Source organism: Prunus mume, linkage group LG2 (genome assembly GCF_029339155.1).
Source record: "Prunus mume cultivar Tortuosa linkage group LG2, ASM2933915v1, whole genome shotgun sequence".
Classification (NCBI taxonomy): Eukaryota; Viridiplantae; Streptophyta; class Magnoliopsida; order Rosales; family Rosaceae; genus Prunus; species Prunus mume.
Genome location: NC_142699.1, coordinates 38882500 through 38905044, shown reverse-complemented (window position 1 = coordinate 38905044; position 22545 = coordinate 38882500). Strand labels below are relative to the sequence as shown.

General features: G+C 41.5%; 1 protein-coding gene across 1 annotated transcript; it reads right to left on the bottom strand.

Annotated features, from left to right (window-relative positions):
• Positions 1-15251: 15251 nt before the first annotated feature.
• LOC103322715 (wall-associated receptor kinase 2-like) lies at positions 15252-18161 on the bottom strand. Its single transcript, XM_089046407.1, has 3 exons — positions 17199-18161; positions 16822-16983; positions 15252-16675 (listed from the first exon to the last, which is right to left on the bottom strand). Exons 1-3 carry the CDS (start codon positions 18079-18081, stop codon positions 15435-15437), a joined length of 2286 nt encoding a protein of 761 aa, XP_088902533.1. The 5' UTR covers positions 18082-18161; the 3' UTR covers positions 15252-15434.
• Between the last annotated feature and the right edge of the window lie 4384 nt (positions 18162-22545).

Genomic DNA, 22545 nt, shown 5'->3' with positions numbered 1-22545 from the left:
GGTCTTCGAGAAACAAGAAGATGGAAGCTCAAAAACCGTAAGAGCCAAACCAAAACTTATCAAAGCAAACAAGGCTAATCTGGGCCTCACAGGCCCGATGTGATAAGAAGGGGAGTCCAGAACAGAAACAATCCCACGTGACATCTCCGGGATAAAGAAAAGTCAAGAATGACAATCATAGAAGAAGTGATTGAAAGGTTTATGACATCAAGTTGTTCAAAACTCAAAACCCCAAGATCAAATCCTCTTACATATATATATTCGAGATTTTTTCTTCTATTTTTATAGAGAAGGTAATTCTCCCAAAGAGATAAGCAAGTTACAATCTCAGAGAAGGATAAGCAGGAAAGCAGGGAGCTGTCCAGAAAAGAAGTCAAACTAACCATCACAGGTGAAATCTCACAAGGGGCAGTTGAAATTGGGAAAGAGATTAGGTTCTTTTTCAAGAAAAACAGGGAAGTGATTGCCTATTTGAGAGCCTATCTGCCAAAACTGATGAAATCCTATTTTCTTTCTTTCCATTAAAAAAGAAAAAAAGAAAAAAAGAAAAAAGGGGAGATATCTTTTGCCGCCCAGTTTAAAAACATTTTATTATAAATACAAGAAGGAGTGAACAGGGTGGAGGACACACAAAAATTCATCATCCAATCAAACGAAAATCCTACACAAGGAAACCCTCAGTCAAAAGGACAACTTAGAAACCAACCAAAAAGCCCATTTGAGTTTCAAGTGAAACCAGCTTCAGATCAGAATTCCCAAGACTCAGACTTAAGGAATAAGTCATTCAAAATGAGATTTCTCTCGTTACAAATTTGGTTCAGCAAAAAACCAAGACAGGTAGAGCTTGAGCTTTCCCAAACATGGAAAACCTCAGCAAAATTCACAAGTGCAGTCTCTAGCCCCTAAAGCCATCAAAAAAATACTTCGCCAGCAGATCGAGGAAACTGCAGCTCGCCACTCAAAAGCTTCATGAAAGCTTGAGGCACATTGAAGCTATGCCAGAATCAACTTTTGGTATCGATTTATAATTGAAACCTAGCAATAAAATTGTCAACGGTTCACCTGCATTTCAGTCCAAAGATCGTAACCTTCCATCTCGATGAAATGGAGTTCCAACTGTATCTTCATCTCTCTAGCATGAGTATTTATTGTTATAGTTTTGTAAAAGGCAGTTCTGCCTAAAAACAGTTTAAATTCCATCAACCATTCTGGCCAGAACAACCTCTTTATACTGAGATAAATTGTTAAAGTCCTCACCAGTCTGAGGCAAGAAAAGAACTTACTTGGGAGATATTCCTCACCCAAATTCACAATCGTTTGTTTGCAGAAATCAGTAACTTGGGGCGCAAGTTATCCATTCCAAACTAAGTCTGCTAGAATTTTTATTACTAGTAGTGGCACGCTCGCACACCAAAGAAAGCTGACTTGTTGACCAGTCTATGATTCTCAAGGCAGTGGGGAACTTTGCCCTTCCATCATAGGAGTAAACGCAAAACGGGTGAACAATTTGGCACGCCCAGTGGGACTTCTCAGTATACATATTCTCATTGAGTTCTTCGCAAGTTCATGAATACTGGAAGCTCTAGCCAGAACCCACACCACGACATGGAAATAAACCAAGTGGCCCTCGGGAAGGACTGGAATCGAAGAGAGTGATGCCCACATTCAAAGACATGGCAAGACAGGAGCAGGAGGTCCGGGACGGGCCCGAAGGATGAACTGACATAGAATCTGTGTTACGACAAGAGGTCACAACACAAAGGAGCCAAGATACTTAAATAATATGACAGCCATGATGCAATGGCAGGTCAACAGCAATTCAGAAGGACCGAGAGGTCGCCATGGCTGAATTCCCAATCCAGATGAGGTGGTCCAAAGAACTGACCTTCCCTTTGGTCCCCTATCGTGATTGACATGGCTATATCAAGAGAATCCTCTTGTTGCACGTAGTGGAAGACTGAACGAGGGAAAATCCAGCCGGACACAGGAATGAGTTTTTCCTATCCAAGAATGTCAGCCCCAATACGGCCGTAAGGTCTGCGCAGACAAGTTCAGAATCAACCATAGCCTCAACCTGCTCCACAACAAGCGGCCCCACAAGATCACCCTATGGAAATTCAACACCAGCAGATACCCTACAGCCCAAAGGATTGACCCAATCCATTCCCTCCACATGCAAGAGGAAGGAGAGGCAGAGGGGGAAACTACCCCTATGCTAACAATGATAGGAACAGGCAGGGGGCAAACTAGAGGAACCACCAGTGTCCGGAAGAACCGAGGAACACAGGAAGAAGTTCGCTAGGCCATATAGGCGAGAATCCCGAATTGATTATGCCCACCATAACAGAGACAAAATCTTCCCCCTGTTAATGCTTTAAATGACGTGGGGGCATTGCAAAGGATGATCAGGGAAATGATGGAGCCTGAGGCCAGGAGAGGAGAAAGACCCACCTACAGAAAGCCATATCCACCTTACATTGATAAGATACCCTTGTCCCCAGGTTTTAAAGTGCCAAACTTCACTTTATTCAACGGAGAGGATCCTCATGCTTCATCAGTCGAGCACGTAGGCAGATTTTCTATCCAATGCATAGCCATAGAGAATAACCCACTGTTAAAGCTAAGACTTTTTGGGAACTCTCTCTCTGGACAAGCTTTCACTTGGTACACTAATCTGCCAGCAAATTCCATTCAGACTTGGGAACAAATGGAGAGTGTCTTCCATGACTACTATTACAGGATTCAGCCAGAAGTCACCATCAGTGACCTTGCCGCCCTCAAACAGAGTGAAGATGAACCTGCCCAAGACTTTATAAACAGGTTCAGGAAGCTCAAAATGAAGTGCCGAATCCCCATGGAAGAAAGACACTTCATCCAAATGGCTCAGGCTGCCCTCAAGATTTCTCTAAGAAAAAGATTTGATGGGATGTTGTTTGGAGATCTGGCAGAATCTGGCGGATAAAGCGTCCAAGTACGAGGAATTGCTCAGGGAGGAACAGCAGAAGAGAAACTCTTCCAAAGGCACGTATTATAAATCCCCTTCTTCCTCAATACATATGATTGAAGTAGAGTCAGAAGAAGATACAGAGGATCGGAGGAGGAGAGGTTGCAGTTGCGGAAATGGCAAAATTAAAGCTTCCCATCAGTTGTAAGACTCTTACAAAGCCTCCAAGGGATCAGAAGCCGCCACCATTCACAGGAGGGTTTGTTCCAAACAAACCAATGCAGAACAAGGTGTATTCCTTTGATCTGACCAAAGTAGATGCCTTGTTTGATGAAATGTTGCCAGAAAGCAATAGAGACACCTCACAGAATGCCCAAACCAGAGGAACTCAAGGGCAGACAGTATTGCAGATGGCACAATTCTTGGAATCATTCTACCAATAGTTGTGTTGTTTTCAGAGATGTCATACAGGAATGGATAACAGCAGGAAGGCTAAAGTCGCGAAAAACCTCCATCCGTCACCACGCACCCTTTTCCGCCACAAGTTAATATGGTCAACCTAAATTGGCGAACGAAGAAGATGACAGATAGAGGTGGCTCCAGAGAAGCGGAATAGTTTCAAAAGAGACTATGGAGAGACCAAAAGCAACCATTTCATTGGAGTAGTGCTCTGCAGAGTGCAAGTGTGAGGTGGAAGTAGTCTGGAAGAACAGAACTGCCACTCCAAGTGTTTTTGACCGATTGGAATCACGCCCATGATAGAGCCAGACAGAGAAACTACCTAGACCTGTCCAATCCAGAGAAGAATGACCAAGCACCAAGGAGGAAATATAAATAAAAATACCCGGATGTGAGAAACCTTTGACACCATCATTGAAGCGGTGTGGTATTCTCGGGAAGAAGGGCGACCAACAATGGAGCTAACAAGAACTCAAAGGAGGAGGGTTCAGAGACAATACGCACATTCCTCAATAATAAGAAAAATGCACAGTGCTTCCAGAGGCCAATTCTACCAAAAAGGGAAAGAGCCGTAAGTACTTCCCCAGATAGAACAAGCAATCTCTCAACCACTGGGGTTGACGAAAGTAGAATCCTCAGAGAAACCTTCTATCCATCCTGCCTCCATCTCAGAAGATCTACTTAAAACTCCGCAACCAGAGGAAAAAATCGATCCTATTCCAAGAGAAGGACAAGAAGACTGGGCTGAGGAGTATGAAGAGGAGCAACTGGATTATGAACCATCTGCAGATGACAGAATGCGCTCCTCGAAACAGAAGAACTGGGAGAATGGACGGAGGAGTACGGTGGAGAACAGATGGATTATGAAGGAGAGTTGGATGCAGAAACTGAGGCCTTTGGTGCAGAATTGGAGGACTTGTTACGTGTTGACCTAGGCATCAATATGGTGTTCATTCCGCCAAAAGTTCAGGCGATAGAGGGACAAAAGCACTCTGGATGGAGATGTATTTTCCCAAGAGAGTTTTTAATGCAGGTTGGCGAAAGAGATGCCGAATAGCAAACAGCAATCCCAGGATAGAAGGAACCACCAACAAGCTCTAGGTCGACTTTGCTTCTCCAAACCAACCAAAGAAATGGCAAACCACCTCAGACCCTTGTTTATAACATCAAACTTTGGGGGTGTTCCTATCCCCAAAATTATGGTAGATGGTGGTGCAGCCATCAACCTTCTGCCTCACAGAATGCCTGAGCAAAATGGGCGTAAGGGATTTAATTCCAACCCCTGACCGTCACCAATTTCGCAGGGGGCATCCCCAAAACCCTTGGGATCCTAGATGTGGATGTTTTAGTAGGAAGCAAGAAGTTGAAGGTTGCATTCTTTGTGGTAGATACTACTTCTACCACTTACAATGCACTGCTTGGCAGAGACTGGATTCATCAGAGTCTATGTGTTCCTTCCACTCTTCATCAACAGTTAGCTTTATGGAATGAAGAAGGCTACATGGAGATAATAGAGGCCGATCCACGACCGTTTCTACCTTCTGCCATGTGTTGTGAGGCAAGGTACTATCATGATGACCTTGGTCCTTTCACCTTCTTTGGAGTCAACCAGAACGGCCGCCCCCATGGTGTCACGGCCCAGAGGCTCATTGAAGAAGGTCTAACCAACTCTTTGGAGGATTGGAACAGACCTTTTGTTGTAAACTTCCAAAACTCTGATGTTTAGTCCCAATCAACAAGAAAAGGATCGAGCTGCAACAATCCGGTCCATTACAAAAAGATTGTTGATATACTGGGAGGAAAGAAAGCTTTTTGCGCAGAATCCAGCCATCAATATGGCGTAATTCACTCATGAAAGCACGGAAGGCCAGAATTCATTCACTCATGAACTCATTGCACTTCTACAAGAGTTCAAAGATTGTTTTGCTTGGCATATCATGAGATGCCAGGATTAGATAGGGGATTGGTAGAACACAGGCTGCCAATCAAAGAGGGATACCTTCCACCAAACAGCGTAAGAAGGATGTCCATAGACACGAACTGAAAGTCAAGGAAGAAATAGAAAGGCTGCTAAGGCAGATTCATCAAAGCCACCATCTATGCTGATTGGTGGCTAATATTGTACCAGTTCTAAAAAGAAAATGGGGCGCTGTAACTGTGTGGATTACAGAATGAATGAGGTCTCTCCCAAGGATGAGTACCCTATGCTAATGGCGACATGCTAGTAGATGGAGTTGCCCACAACCAGATGCTATCTTTTATGGATGGCAACGCAGGTTACAACCAGATCATGATGGCAGAAGAAGACATCCACAAGACAGCCTTCATGTGTCCAGGGCATATAGGTGCTTTTGAATACACTGTAATGCCTTTTGGCTTGAGAAATGCAGGGGCTACCTATCAAAGGGCAATGAATTCTATTTTCCATGATATGATAGGGCATTCCTTGGAAGTTTATATTGATGATGTGGTGATTAAATCACCAGAGGAGGGAAACCACATGACAAATCTAAGAAGAGCATTCCTAAGAATGAGGCAACATAAACTGAAAATGAACCCAAAGAAATGCGTTTTTGGAGTTCAAGCGGGAAATTTCCTAGGATTCTTGGTCCACCAAAGAGGCATAGAGATCGACAAAAACAAAGCAAAATCCATCATAGAAGCTTTGCCGCCTAGGAACAAGAAGGAATTGCAAAGTCTCTTAGGAAAAATTAATTTTTTAAGGAGATTTATATCCAATTCTGCAGGAAAGATCCAGCCTTTCTCTTCTTTGTTAAGATTGAAACAGGAACAAACCTTTAAATGGGAAGAACAGCACCAACAAGCTTTTGAGGAAATCAAGCATTACCTCTCAAATCCACCAGTTCTGTCCCCACCAAAGAAAGGCAGACCACTTAAGCTCTATATATCTGCATCAGAAATATCCATTGGAAGTTTATTGGTTCAGGATAACAAGGAAGGGAAGGAACATGCAGTCTACTACCTGAGCAGAACTCTAACAGAGGTGGAAAGAAAATATTCTGCAATTGAAAGACTTTCTAGCCTTGTACTTCACTGCTGTAAAGCTCAGACATTACATGCTGCCATACACCATCTATATCATTGCCAAAACAGATCTGATCAAATACATGCTAACAAGACCAATGCTGAGAGGCAGAATTGGAAAATGGACTTTGGCCTTGACAGATTTGCTTTGAGATATGTTCCTCGAAAGCCGTCAAAGGACAAGTCTGTGGCACTTCCTAGCAGCACTCATCCCGGTAGGAGATTGAAAATATGGACTCTTTAGACATAGCAAATGCAGATCTATTGACCAGAGCTCACACCTGCCTCAACAATCCTATCTATTTAGTTCATCTTGCACCTTGGAAGTTATACTTTGATGGATCAAAAACTGATATAGCTTCCGGGGCAGGAATTGTTTTGGAAGAACCACTTGGAATCGGACATCGCTACTCTTTCCAATTGATTTCCAGTGCACAACAACAGGGCAGAATTTGAGGCCTTAATCATTGGCTTGGAAATGCTGGTAGAACTAGGAATCCAATCTGTGGAAATTCTGGGAGATTCCATGCTGGTTTTAAAACAAATTGTCTGGGAATACAAGGGCCTAAGCCCTTCTCTAGCCGTCTACTTGGTGGCAGCTAGGAATCTTCTGACAGAATTCATAGAAGCCACTTGGGAACATATCCCAAGGGAAGAAAATTTTGCAGCCAATGAATTGGCTCAGGCGGCAACAGGCATACAAATGCCCGAAGATTGTGTACAAAGAATCATCAGGATAGGAAAGAAAAGCCTACCATCTGCTGACCGGGGAATGGAAATAGATGTCAATTCTGCCACAATCACTGAAGATGATTGGAGAAATCCTATCATGACCTATTTACGATATCCAACTCTGCCATCTGAAAAGAGAATCAGAATCATGGCTTTAAACTACCTTATGTGGAATGAAGATTTGGTCCGAAAGAGTAAGGATGATGTGCTTTTAAGGTGCCTCGGAAAGAAAGAATACATGAAAGTCATGGGGGAAACCCATGAAGGAATCTGTGGAGCACATCAAGGTGGGAGAAAAATGTGCTGGTTAATTAGAAGATATGGCTACTTCTGGCCAACCATGATGAAAGATTGCATTAACTATTCCAAGGGATGTGAATCTTGTCAAAGACACGGTCCAATCCAGCAGGCTCCATCAGTTCCCATGAATCCAGTGGTAAAGCCATGGGCCTTTAGAGGATGGGCAATGGACCTCATTGGCAAGATCTATCCACTGCAGCCAGCAAAGATCGCTTATCATTGTTGACACAGACTATTTCACTAAGTGAGTAGAAGCCAAGGCTGTTAAATCCACTACATCTCAAGAGATCATCATTTTCATAGAAGAACAGATTATACAAAGATTTGGCATCTTAGAATCAATCACAACTGATAGAGGATTCTCTTTCATATTCGGAGAAATGCTGGACATGGTAGAGGCATTCAAAATCAGATTGCTCCAGTCCACTCCTTATTATGCCCAAGCCAATGGACAGGCGGAATCAAGCAACAAAGTGATCATCAACATTATCAGGAAAATGCTTGAGAAGAATCCAAAACAATGGCATGAGAAGCTGTCAGAAACCCTGTGGGCATATAGAACTTCAAAAAGAGAAGCAATCGCATGACCCCTATGCGTTAGCCTACGGTCATGATGCAATTCGCCTATGGAGATAGCTGTTCAGTCCATCGAATTGCTCACCAACATAACTTAGTAGGAGAAAACTACTCCCGTGCCATGCCGCTGGAACTGGAAGGATTGGATGCAGCAGAATTGACACTCTCAACAAACTCCTGGTAGGAAAATAGGCTGTATCAAGGGCTTATAACAAAAGAGTCAAGAACAAGAGTTTTGAAGAAGGAGAGATAGTCTGGAAAGCAGTTCGCCCCTTGGAACACATGTGGCTGGTTATGGAAAATGGTCGCCTACATGGGAAGGCCCTTTCATAATCAATCAGATCCTCGGAATGGGGGCATACAGGTTGCAGGATAGGGATGGAGAAATTCATACGCCCCAATCAATGGCAAATGTTTGAAAAAGTTTTATCCAACCATGTGGGATTTGCAGGTCGCATAAAACAGACCCTGGGATAGACACAAGACTACACTAAAAATCTTTTGATTCCTTTTAAAATTACCTTTGTTCTAGAATTATTTTGAGTTTGTTCCTTTTTTGTACTTCTACTTCTGTTTTCTGTTTATTTCATCAATAGAAATCGAAAACTAGAGTTGCAACAAAAATAAACTTTATTTAAAATAAATAAGCCGTAGGGCATTCCCCATGGCAAGCTGTTCATAAAAAAGCAAAAATAACAAAATCAAAATCCTAATTTTCTGAGAGTCTCTTGCAGATTGGTCTTCTTGATAGAAAGTTCCTTTTGGAGCAGCACACCCTGATGAATTGAAGCCTTTGCAATCTCCGTATGGCCTAGAAGCTGCAACCATGCTCTGCACAAGGAAGGTGGCCTTGGTCTTGGAGCTCAATCCAGCCCCGAGCCCGTGTTGCACTTCCCGCGCTCGCCACCTGCTTTTGAAGCTCCGCAACTGCTTTCTCCAATTTGTCCGCAGAGCTTTGGCTTCTTTATACCCCGCAACTATCTCGGGTCCGCCGCTTTGCAAAGTCAGCCAAGTTGGCTTCGTGAGTGGCCTTGCGTAACTCGGGAGGTTTTGAAGGTGGGCCTCGGATCTTCATAACGGCCGTGAAGGTTGAGCACATCCCTTGCCAAGCCAAGGCTCATCTCAAGTATGGGTTTTGGGGCCATGTTCGCATGTGCAGCAGATCCGATCCTTCATCACCGTCAAAGGCCTCCCGCCTCATCCAACTCCAGCTCGAGATCGCAGATCTTCGCTCTCCATTGCTTCTTCCATCGCCTCGACTTTATCTTGCCTACAGGAGCTGAGCTTTTCCAACTTGTCCACCGGGCATCTAGGTCCATGGCTTCAAACCGCCACCGTCGCAAAGAGGCCGTGGCAGATGAACCTGCAAGGGAATGAATAAGCATCTGTAGAAGGAAGCATAAGTCAAAACAAGGCAGAAACAGAAAAGAAGAAGACAAAAAGTACAAAAACACTCACAGCAATAATCGGAGGTCATGAGGGTGGTCCTCACCGCCAAGGTCCCAGCAGTTTTTGGTATTTCTACCTGTAAAAATTCGAGGGTCAGAGAAATAGAGGAACAGGACAAAACCACATAAGACAGGAAAAGACAGAGTAAGGGCAGAACTCACCATAAAGCCGAACGCAGCAGCCACTTCTACTACGGTTTCAGGAGCAGGAACCACTTGTTCTGACTGCCTCCCCGGCTCGATCCAAATTGCTCGCCGTCCTCACCGTTGGAGCAGCAGAGAATGTTCTCGCCTCGGATCATCAAAAGGGCCACCTTTGAGTTAGTTAGCCCGCCCCTATATCTTCCTGCTGCCGAGCAAAGGCAATGCTCTCCGCTATCACCTCAATAGAATTTCCTCCTACTGATGCAATGTAAGTCGTAATGTAAGAAATAAAAGTGCAGCAGGAACAAATACTGCCAAATATATAAGACTTACCTCTTCTTCCACTGTCTTGGCCTTCTCTTGAGGCCCTTCTCCTACTTCTTCTACTCTTCCAGCTCCTTTTCTTGCTCCACAGCTTCGAAAGCCTCTCTCAGATCATCATCCGTGCTGTAGTGGTGGTAGGAACTGCCCTAGTTCCCTCCGGGGCCACATATTCTTCTACAATCTTCTTTCTAAGTCTTTTTGACTTAATAAGAGGAGGAGAAGGACTTCCAGCTGCAACGAACAGAAAATGAGCCTTAAAAATATGGCAGAACAGGATTATGAATAACTCAAAAAGAAATCACAAAAATACGGAGTCACAGTTGGCGCTTTTCTTTTCTTCTAACAGAGAAGTGGCCTCAACAGAGTCTGTTCTACATGATCTTCTTCTTCTTCCTCTTCTCCATCCCCGGATGGCGCCAGATCCCCAAAGCAGCAATAATGTAATTAATCAGTGCAAAACAAAAGTCAAGGGTCAATCCAGTAGATGAGTAATAGGAAAAGCTGAACAAACATCAAAACTCACCAAACACCTCTCCACTCTGGGCAGGTTGGCTACCAATATTCTTTGTCAAAGAGGGATCTGATTACAGACATGTAATGAAAGATTAGCATTATCACTAAAAACAGAATGGGCAACGATAGACAGAATTGAGAGATTACCTTCTATAACTTGCATATTGATGTCTTTAATGGTCTGCACCATGAATTTGTGAGTCTCCTCATCTGTATGGACAGTCCAGTTGTCCCAGCCCTTAAAGAGAACTCAAGTGCAGACTAGAAGGCATGATCACGGAATCGCCTTCCACCAAGCATCAAACTCGCAGAATCAAGAAGTTCAGTTCCCATGAAGGATAAAGGGCATCTGCACTATTGTTAATCTTATTCACTGCACACCTGGCATCTTTGTGGACCTCCAAGTCATCTGCATCCCTCCAAGAAGAGCCCCGATTGCAGCTTCAGATGACTTGAGGGGTATGAGCTGAGGCACCAAGCCGCCTTGCACGGTTGGGATGGTAGACTCGCCTCCAAATGATAATTTGAGGCTTTCCTCCTCCATGAGGCGATCTGCAGGTAAGGTCACACTCAGAACTTCTTCAAATCGCCTGCAGATTCTTCTTCCGGCTCTTTCTCAAATAGACGATATCCAGCCGAAACCAAGGATAGGTTCTCCCGATCACCACTTGCCATCACTGCACTCTTGGTACAATGCCCAAGAGCATCAGTACTCATCAATTGACCTCTTGGGACTTTTGCCGACAACAAAGGGTCGAGCTGAACTCGATCCTCGGCGTAACTATGTTTGAAAACCTCAATTGTGAAAATAGACTCGCACAGATCGAATCATTCATAAGGCACCAGGAGCAGACAGATTAGCGGATACTCCAAGGTGGCGATGCGTGTTCTTGAATAGATGAGCCAGAATCAGAGGTCCAAGTCCAACATCGCAGTGATTATGCAAAGCTTCGCAGATGTCTATACTCAAGCAAAACTGCAGAAGAACGATTGGGCAAGGTAATAAACTTGTTCACCTAATACTGAAGAAACAACATATGCTGCTGATCTTTGTCCTTCTCAAGACTAAATTTTTCGAGATAATTGGAGAAGGAGCAATTTGCTTGATCGTATCGAGAGATGTTGAATGGCTTGGCTAGCTTCATTGGGTTTTCTTCATGTGATAATCACCGACAAGCATCTGTGTCTTCCATGAGGCCTAAAACCAAAAATCGAGCCATATCCGAGAGTTGGGGCCATAGGGCCTATACGAAGTCGAAAGTGTTATCGCGAATTCCGTAAACACAGAGCAGCAAGAAGCGTGTTCTCATCTCTATTGATAGATTGCTCGGATAGAAGTATGGCGTCATAAATTCCAGCCCGTTTCAAGGAGCCCCAAATCGGGAAGAAGCTCGTTAATCCAATCAGCCCACTTGACTGGACTGTTTCTCACTTCACTAGATGGGAACGAACGGCTCAAGTTCTTGCTAACCCAAGAATGAGAAGCCAGAGCAGTAAGAACTCTCGAAACATAGAGGGCCTCAAAGCATCCTTCTTCATCAGCTCCGCCATCTTGGGAGGAACGGGACCAAACCAGTGAGGCCCTAGCACCAAGGTATTTTCAAATAAATGGAGGACATTTTCGTCTAGGTTTTTCTAGGCAAAAGGATGGAGCTTGCTCCTAACCTCTATCGCATGCTTATCAATCCCAGCCCCAGTAATGTAATCTGGAGGGACTAGAACAGAGGAGGATTGAGCACGGGATTTCGGGGAAGACATCTCTCGGAATTATTTTTCTAAAAAGGAAGGTTGATAGGAAGGGCAAGGCAGGATCGAGCGAAAGGGAGTTATCAAAAGAAAGAAAGCTCAAGAGGAATGGAGTCCTGAAAGTACTAGGTTTTCAGGTGAACAGGAACAGTGGTTTTAAATTTCTTTTAAGAAGCTGAAAACATGGGAAAGAGAAGACAATGACGTGGAGAAGACAAAGCCACCGATATTGACTAGCTAATAAAGAGCTAGTAATCAAGCGTTTCACACGGGCACTAGCTTAGTGGGGAGCATGGCAGACGTGGGATAACGGAGGAATTTACCACGCACAATTTAATGGCCATATATTTAAGTCCAAACCGCTCCAAAACGATTCGACTTAAGGGGCATTGTTTGGGCCTAAAATTGACACACCCACCAAATAAAATGAGGCCCGTAATAAAGTCGCAAAAAATCAAAGCAATTTAGTCTTGAGAAACAGAAGATGGAAGCCTAAAAGGTAAGAGCCACCAAAGCTTATCAAAGCAAACAAGGCTAATCTGGGCCTCACAGCCCGATGTGATAAGAAGGGGAGCCTGAAATAGGAAACAATCTCACGTGACATTTCTGGGATAAAGAAAAGTCAGCAATGGCAATTGTCATAGAAGAAGTGATTGAAAGGTTTATGACATCAAGTTGTTCTGAAAAACCTGAAAACCCTGAAGATCAAATCCCTCTTACATATATATATTCAGAGATTTTTTCTTCTATTTTTACAGAGAAGGTAATTCTCCCAAAGAGATAAGCAAGTTACAATCTCAGAGACGGATAAGCAGGAAAGCAGGGAGCTATCCAGAAAAGAAGTCAAACTAACCATCACGGGTGAAATCTCACAAGGGGCAGTTGAAATTGGGAAAGAGATTAGGTTCTTTTTCAAGAAAAACAGGGAAGTGATTGCCTATTTGAGAGCCTATCTGCCAAAACTGATGAAATCATATTTTCTTTCTTTCCATTAAAAAGAAAAAGAAAAAAAGGGAGATATCTTTTGCCGCCCAGTTTAAAAATATTTTACTATAAATACAAGAAGGAGTGAACAGGGTGGAGGACACACAAAAATTCATCATCCAATCAAACGAAAATCCTACACAAGGAAACCCTCAGTCAAAATGACAACTCAGAAACCAACCAAAAAGCCCATTTGAGTTTCAAGTGAAATCAGCTTCAGATCAGAATTCCCAAGACTCAGACTTAAGGAATAAGTCATTCAAAACGAGATTTCTCTCGTTACAAATTTGGTTCAGCAAAAAACCAAGACAGGTAGAGCTTGAGCTTTCCCCAAACATGGAAAACCTCAGCAAAATTCACAAGTGCAGTCTCTAGCCCCTAAAGCCATAAAAACACTTCGCCTCACAAGCAGATCGAGGAAACCGCAGCTTCGCTAACTCAAAAGCTTCATGAAAGCTTGAGGCACATTGAAGCTATGCCAGAATCAACCTTTGGTATCGATTTATAATTGAAACCTAGTAGTCAAAATTGTCAACGGTCCAATCCACCCAGTGCATTTCCAGTCCAGCCCAGATCAGTAACCTTCCATCTCGACAGAAATGGAGTTCCAACTGTATCTTCATCTCTCTAGCATGAGTATTTATTGTTATAGTTTTGTAAAAGGCAGTTCCGCCTAAAAACAGTTTAAATTCCATCAACCATTCTGGCCAGAACAACCTCTTTATACTGAGATAAATTGTTAAAGTCCTCACCAGTCTGAGGCAAGAAAAGAACTTACTTGGGAGATATTCCTCACCCAAATTCACAATTCGTTTGTTTGCAGAAATCAGTAACTTGGGGCGCAAGTTATCCATTCCAAACTAAGTCTGCTAGAATTTTTATTACTAGTAGTGGCAAGCTCGCACACCAAAGAAAGCTGACTTGTTGACCAGTCTATGGTTCTCAAGGCAGTGGGGAACTTTGCCCTTCCATCATTGGAATAAACGCAAAACGGGTGAACAGTCTCCATTTGAGGAACCAGAGTGTACACAGTATTGAACTCGGCACCTTTGACCAAACTTCAACATATCCCACATATAGTATTAGTTGAGACTTGGATGCGGGGTAGCGCTATTTATGGCCATGCGCTAATCTTGATTCTCATGAGAGTTACTAGAGAATAGCCCAATTCTCATAGTCGCGGCCTCACGACGTCTCTCACTTAGGTGAGTTCTCCAAGAGTACATGTGACCCGTACCCTGCGGGAGTTTGCCCGCCTCGAAACTCATTTAGGGATAAATCCCTTCCTAACGTCATATAAAATAGCACTTTTGCCTTAGGGATGAGCAGAAGAATATCTCAAGGATATCTCCATAGTTTTATGAGTGCTATATGAGTCACGCAGTATGGTGCCGCCTCGAGACTCATTCAGGAATAAATCCCTTCCTAACGTCATATAAAATAGCACTTTTGCCTTAATTTTTTGGTTGGTGAAGGTTACATGTTTTTGGATGCCTATAAAAGGTCACTCCTCCTTCACATTTGATATACACACAATACACTATCATATTATCACATACCACATTCTGATTCTCTCCTTTTCTACTTTTACATATATTCTCTACTTTATATTATTATTATTTTGGGCAATGGTTATGTGACTTGGATACCTATATCTGTCTATGAACGTGCTTATAGCGGATCTTGAGTTTGTGTACAAGGAGTCGTATCTTGGAGTCTTGTAGACCGTCAGTACCTGCACGTAGGGAGGCTACAAAGGCTTTAGGACAGCGTCTTTGACGTGCTTTACCCTACCAAACTTACCTTCTTACTTATTATTTATTTTCCTTTTACTTACCAATTATTTTGTTTTCTTCAATTTCATTGTACCTTCAAAACTTTCCAATTTGTTTATATGTTATTTATAATATAAATATTTTGTATTTAGCTTTACGGAAAGAGGAAAACTATTATTATTTTTTATAACAGAAACGTGGGCTATAGAAAGAATGGAAAATTAAATCTTCTGGTAAAACAGAATTTGAACACACCAAGTCTTTATTGCAAGCACAACATGAATATACACTTTATTTCATCGAAAAGAAAACGTACATAATGTTACGATCCAAACTACAAAAGTATGCTGGCAACTTTCTAACTTACACCTCAAAACTAAAACAAACTCATTCAGCAGTGCATCCATTGGGGGTGTGAAGAAGGAACAAGTCACATACTAATAATTATCGCCCATTATCGTAATGCTTATTCATTTGGATTTGAGTTGGTAGGCTTTTGTCGTAGTCTGCACTGGTTATAATGCCACTAGAACCACCATCATTCCCTTCAAGATCAACAATGTAAACAGGTGATCCAAGTAAGTGGTCGGTGTCTTTGGGAGATGTAAAGTAATTAGCCTTCCCCGCAGCTGGATGCCTTCCCTTGCTTATGATCTCTTCCAGCTCCATGGCTACTTGCTTCATACTAGGCCTTTCAACCCCTCTTAAGCTTAAACATCTCTTTGCCAGATCAACCACTTTGTCGACCGTCTCGAATTGCCCCTCCATTACTATTTCAGCATCAAGGATTCGATCCAAGCGACCCTGTTTCACTAAAGAAACAAACAAGTTTGCTAGGTTTCTCTCCGCCTCTGGCTTCTGAAAAGAAAGAGCCTTTTGGCTTGTCAACAGCTCCGCCAGGACAACTCCAAAGCTATAGACATCGCTCTTTTCTGTCAGTGTGCTTGACTGGAGATATTCGGGATCCAAGTATCCCATTGTTCCTTGCACCAGAGTTGATACTTGATTTTGATCTTCAGGAACCAATTTTGAAGCTCCAAAGTCGGAAACTTTGGCCACATAATTCTCGTCTAACAATATATTCGTCGCTTTCACATCTCTATGTATAATTGGTGTGCGACTGGAGTAGTGCAAATATGATAGTGCTTGTGCAGTTTCAGAGGCTATCTTCAGTCGTAACGCCAATGAAAGCGGTCGGAATCTGCCGCCTTTTTTATGAATGTGATCGTAAAGAGTGCCGTTGGAGACGTACTCGTAAACCAGTGAAGGCCTTTGGGTCTCTAAACAACAACCCAGGAGCTTCACAACATTTTTATGGTTGATTTGAGCAACAACAATCACCTCATGCACAAGCTGATTACTCTGGCCTGGGCTAGTAGGAAGTTTGGATTGTTTTATGGCAACCACTTTTTCATCTTCCAGTATTCCTTTGTATACGATCCCATAGGTCCCTTCACCAATTATTCTATCTTCATGGTAGTTGTTTGTGACTTTCTGAAGTTCTTTATCCGTAAAGAGTCTGGGTGTATCAGCACGTCCATTGTACCTCTTCAGTTGGTTTTGTAAAAATAAGCCACCATTTCGCTCAAAGTGTTCTTTTTTAAGTTTACTGACCTTCCTTCTCTTCATGTAGTGCATCAATGAAACTACCACCGCCAGTAAAAAACTGAAGCTCCCAACAACAGCTGCACATAATTATTGAAAATTTACAACAAAACTTATCTAATTACATTATTTACAAAGAAATTCTTTTTTAGCTAAAATAATCAGCTGGCTATATATGATCAAATATGTGAATGGATGTAATTTGGTAGGTAGCCATCGCACATACCGAATAAAACTTTATTGGTTGTGTTGTCTGCTGCGGAATGTTTGACGCAGGTCCTGGGGTCTTGGTTTTTGAATCCTTTATTACATGAACAAGAGTAATTTCCAGGTGAATTCATGCACTTTCCATTGGTGCAGGGGTTTTTTCGGGCGCATTCATCAATATCTGAAAAAAAAAAATCAGCAAAATTCTAAATTATAATAGGAAGGGAAGGGGGAATTCTCATGCACATACACGGTGTCATGGAGACCGAACCGCAGACCGGTCTGCATGCCAACAGTTCTACCACTGAGCTAACAGCCCATTGGATTATAATACATATATATATAGTATACAGATATATAGCGTCATTTGAAGAAGCAGATGTTAAAATATCTCACCTTGGCAACCATTTGGGTGGTACGGGTTTCCGTGGTAACCTTCCAAACATCGGCAAATGTAACCAGACTGATTGGGGCGGTTGGCACATGTGGTATTCGTCTTGCATGCATAATGCGGTCTCTTTCGAGCTGCATCACAAGGTTCTGGCTCATTCCCAATTGCCCAATTAACAACCATTGGAAGCTTCTCTTTTGTGCTCAGCTCTTGAAAACTTTTTTTGGAGAATTTGAACTGGTCTTGCTCCACAACGAAGGCATAGCTGCACTTGTTGACGTCCTTTACAAATGAATAATTGTAATAGCTGGACAATTTGACTGTTTGATTGTACAGGCCACTGGGGATCTTAGTTTCACAACAACCAGCGCCAGAGCAAGAGTCCTGATCAACGCTGCCAAGGCCATCGCACCAGGCCGTGCACCCAGTGGCAAACATGGTTTCATTTCGGTAACCTTCGAAAATTACGTTAGTATCACAACCAATGGCTACCAAATTGTTTTTGGTATCAGAGATTGTGAAAGGAGGCGGCATCCAGAGCATAGCCGAGTTGTTGCTGGGAAGACGACCCTCGGTGTCATAACAATCTTTTGCAACGTACTGCTGGGTTTGCATCTCGGCATCAGGAAGGGATATGTTGGTAACAGTCAGGTTACCCCAGTATGTTGTCGGGGGCACAGTGAACGTATTACAAGTGAGACTAAAGTTAGCCATGTAGCACCCTTTTCCTATGCCAAATGGGTATGGGATTGTGAGATTACCACATTTCTCTTGGCAACCAGGCAGGGCTTGAGGCAGAGCTGCTATTGTTGCAGCCGCTAATATTACAACTGCCACCATTTCCAAAGAGGGTTGCACAATGAGCAGCATCCTCCCATGCAAGGCCATAGCACACCTTAACTCCTTCTGGATATATTTGTATTGAGTATGAAAAGTATATGCTACTCATGAGTAAAAGTAAAGTAGCAAGCCTGGATATTTATAGGCAATATACAATCAAATGACTAGTTAAGATGGGTATGCTCGCCGTGGCTCATGGGATCTAGACCTTGTATATATTATGCACGCCACAAAAGACAATAATTCAATACCATACATATACATATAGGGAGCTTCAAGTGAGGATTTATTAAAATATCTTATTTGAGGGACACTTTTATAAGGCTCATTCCGTATTGTATTTCAATGATCCGAACTGTTTAATTTTCATGTATTCCCTCAAAGATTATCTATGCAAAAAGCCACTTATATATGAAGCTATTTCACCATTCAATTATGTGGGAGTCATTTTTATATTTTCTTAAAACACCATGTCAAAAACTTAAAAAATAAACTGCTCCGGTCAATGAAGTAAAATTTGTAGTATACCACATAAGGTCTCTCAAATAATTCATCAATAAATGATTTTACGCCTTATCAAGTCTTTGTTATTTAAGTTTGTAGCTCAAGTAATCATGGAGCCACAATATTTAATTAAGCCACAATATATACTCATGTCATGGTTAGATAGGGGAAATATATGGTCGTCTCTTCTCTTGTAAAGTCCAGCCAATATTAAAGACATATCAACATCATTTTTTCTTGCTTTTTGTGTCAATCAACATATCACATTGATAGTACGAGTCAATATACTACAAGATTCTTTGGCATGTGAGAGAAAAACTAAGATTTTATGGAGATACTGGAAAGACTTTCTTCCCCAAACCGTCTTGCAATCAAGAAAAGAAAAGTGATACGAAAGAAGATACTGGAAAGACTTTTCAAAGTCTGAAACTCATGATGAAGACTTGTGAATTTATTGTGAAGACTTTTATTTTTTTTGGGTTCAAATTATTATGAAGATTTAGTGATGAAGACTTATTGTGAGTTTCAGCATTAGTCCCCGTCAAGATTCATTGCATATGAGAGAAAAACTATGATACTATGAAGATATGATGAGTGAATGGATGAGGACGTGTGTGGCAAGTATTTGTATATGATATATTAGTTTTGTCTCCATTTATGGAGAAAACCTTTTTTTCTACGGGAATATATGAAAACAATTTAAAAAGTGATTTCAGTTGTAGTTTTCATTATATGTAGTACTCTATGAACAAATTTTCTTTTACCTCTCTTGCACCATCATTCGTCCATCTTTCTGAATATGTTCCTTTCTCCAATACATTTTCCCTGTACGCTTTAAAAAAAAATATGAAAACTGAAAATCAAAACCGAAAAGTCACAAAATGGGTCGTAAATCACCAGGTAAGTTGTATTATTTTTCCATATATCAGCATGTATATACTTTTAGTTGATGACGCGCACCCAAATGGAAACAACCATTTATGACATTATTGTAATTTTTTTTTTGTTTTCCAAGGCTTTTACAGTAATAATCAATTAAAAAATGATAAGTGGCTAATTTTGAGTTTTTATCTCCAAATACGTTTTATATGGATTTTTGTATAATATGTCCGGCTAAAATAGACTTAATTATAAAAAATAAAATAAAAAACCTAAATATTTTGTCCCTTTGTAAAGTAAATTGTTTCTTCCTCTTTACTAATTTGCTTGTTCCAATGTTATCCAGTCTACGAAGGCCAGGTCGTCTCTGAACCAACGCCAAATACGTATATACATATCAGCGTCAGCGTTTCTCACACGTTCATGTCGTCATTTAGCTTCTATACATAATCCTATAGTTGTACATGGAGTCCACCTCTGATAATGGTAGTCAGCGTTCAGCTTTGCTCCAGCACGTACTTATGAAAATTCCAACTGGACAGTAACTATGGCCAACATTAATTCACAGTTGGAGATAAACAACCAAGCAAACTAACATATATATTGCAAGTTGCAACTGGAACAACTTCTCTTGGTTGGACATATAATTGGCGCCATGGAGAAGGGTGCGCATGTGGTTTAGTATTCTATATCTCAAATAAATATTTGGAGAATAGCTTGTAAGGCTTATTCCGGATTTTATTTTAATAATTTGGCAAAATCTATGACTTTCCTTTTGTGATTGTCTTGTAGGCCTTATTGCCAGCTTCCCAAATTTGATATCCAACATGCACTAAGAAAGCGATGTTGGTGAGAGATCCCAAAATAAGGGCCACATTCCTCAACTTTTTGTCCATTCCAAGAAGTTTCTTTTTCTTATCGATTAATGGAATGTAAAAGAACAAGGGATCTAGGGAAACTGCAATAACACATGAAATTACAATTATCTCATTCCACAGTGAAGCCGAAGGAAGTTTTGTTTCCCATTTTTTCTTTGGACCAAGTTCTCCACTTTTGGATGTGGGATGTCGTGCTTGCCCCTTAGCATTTTCCGTATTGAAAGCTATACCTGGTGTAGTGCTGATTAAAAGAAAAATGCAATCAGAAAATTATTAAGAGAAGTAAAACGACTTAACGTAGAAATTAGAGTATCAAACCCAAGTCTCCCTGGACTGGCCGGTCCATTTCTAATATCTTCTTATGATGAATTCTTTCCATATTTTACAAGGAAATCGAAAGCCTATTTCTTATATTTTTTTTTTCCTTACTTCCAGAAAATAAAACTAATGTTTTATATCAATTAACTCCAACTCGGCCAAGGGTTACTTCCAGTTCGTTTTATTGATATGTTAGTATTTAGATGTTATTCTTGTGGAACAACTTGTCTTTGGTCATTATGGGCTTATTTGGGAGTGTTTATGGAAGAGATAAAAGTGTTTATGATTGCGCTTGACAGAAAAAATGTAAACCGCTTATAGGCCCTTTCTAGAGAAGCACCCGTCAAAGTGTTTTTCTAAGAAGCACTTGCATTTTTAACAAAGATTTCAACATTCTTCTAATAAAGGTGCTTCGAACAAAAATGGTTATGAGCATAAGTGCTTCTTATAGAAGCAATCCCAAGTGGTATGTGTAACATCCCACATCGACCAACGGAGAGGGGGTGATATGTCTTAGAGCAACTCCACCCATTTGTCCCTTGCCATGGCAAAGGGGAGCTAGGGCAGCCACTATTCACTTGAATAGTGGTGACCCTTGCAAATAGTATTGTGTGTTTCCACCTGTTGCCATGGCAAAGGGTAATTACTATTCATTTTTTTGTTTTTTTTTTCATAAATTTGTTTACCTAAACAATTAATTTGGATAATATTTTCGGATAAGATTTTTGGGTTCGTACGTGTCAATATTTATTATAAAATTCATATCTCAATCGGATAAAATTTTGGTATTTATAGGGAAAAAAAACAATAATTTTTGGTATTTTTTTAAAAATTCAATTTTTTTCATTTTTTATTGCACAAAATTGGCTGTCGCTGGATTGGAGAAAAAAATCTAATCGGAGAGCCCGAACGCGACACGTGGACTTTAGCGGCACTGTAGAGCGTAGCACGGGGCAATAGCGATGACGTCAGCACCAACCATCGGGCTTGAGCTCGCTAACCGGCCTGAGGGCCAACCTCGACTTCGTGGATCCCACTCCCACTCGGGCTTGGGTTATACACTGGAACCGGGTTTTTTCTCCCCAGCCTTTGGTTGGGCTGTCCACTGGAGTTGCTCTTATATGTACATGTCCGCTTCCATCTAGACGAGGTCTTTTGGGAGCTCACCGCTTTAGAGTCATGAGAACTCCGAAGTTAAGCGAGTTCGAGCTAGAGCAATTCTAGGATGGGTGACCCACCGAGAAATTGCTCGTGAGTTCTCAGAAACAAAATCGTGAGGGCAGAGAGGGGCCTTCTCTAAATTTTCTTATCCATGAATCCAAGAAATCTCTCACTTCTATCAATTTCATTTCATTATACTCACACATTCCAATTTCAATAAGAGACAAAGACATTGACTCAAGTGCATGAAAAACTCCAAAGTCTTTCTTCCCCCAACCGTCTTGACATGGACTAGTGGAATCAATTATGTTTGCGCGTCTACATTTTCTGTTTCAATGGTCTAGTCTCCAGTGGAGTGATTGACCCGTATGCTTTAATAAAAGAGGATAATATTAGGGATATATATATTTTTGTTGCTAAAGTGAGAAAGGGGAGGGGAAAAACTCACAAACACGGATACGACAAAGCTTGAACCGAGGGCCACTTGGAAGCACACTAAAGATCTGCGCCAATCCAACTAACATCCCTTGGCTCGTATATCAATGAAGTTAATTACGACAAATTTTGTATAACTAACATTTATGGGACCATGATAGAAGTAGATTTTTATGTTTGGCGGGTGCTACCAGCTTAAAATGATTGGAATTTCTTTTAAAATCTATAGTATTATGATATATACATGTTTCAAAGAGTTGTACATGGGTAGAGAGGGCTAAGCCTGTGGTAACTCATGAGTCAGCATGTCATGCATGTTCACCTTGCCATATTATGA

Excerpts from the sequence above, each read along its gene's own strand:
- LOC103322715 (XM_089046407.1), bottom strand. The coding sequence starts at position 18,081 with ATGGCCTTGCATGGGAGGATGCTGCTCATTGTGCAACCCTCTTTGGAA. Across the intron at positions 16,984-17,198 it reads CCACCCAAATGGTTGCCAAG|ATATTGATGAATGCGCCCGA; the intron begins GTGAGATATTTT and ends TTTTTTTTTCAG. Across the intron at positions 16,676-16,821 it reads AACCAATAAAGTTTTATTCG|CTGTTGTTGGGAGCTTCAGT; the intron begins GTATGTGCGATG and ends AATTATGTGCAG.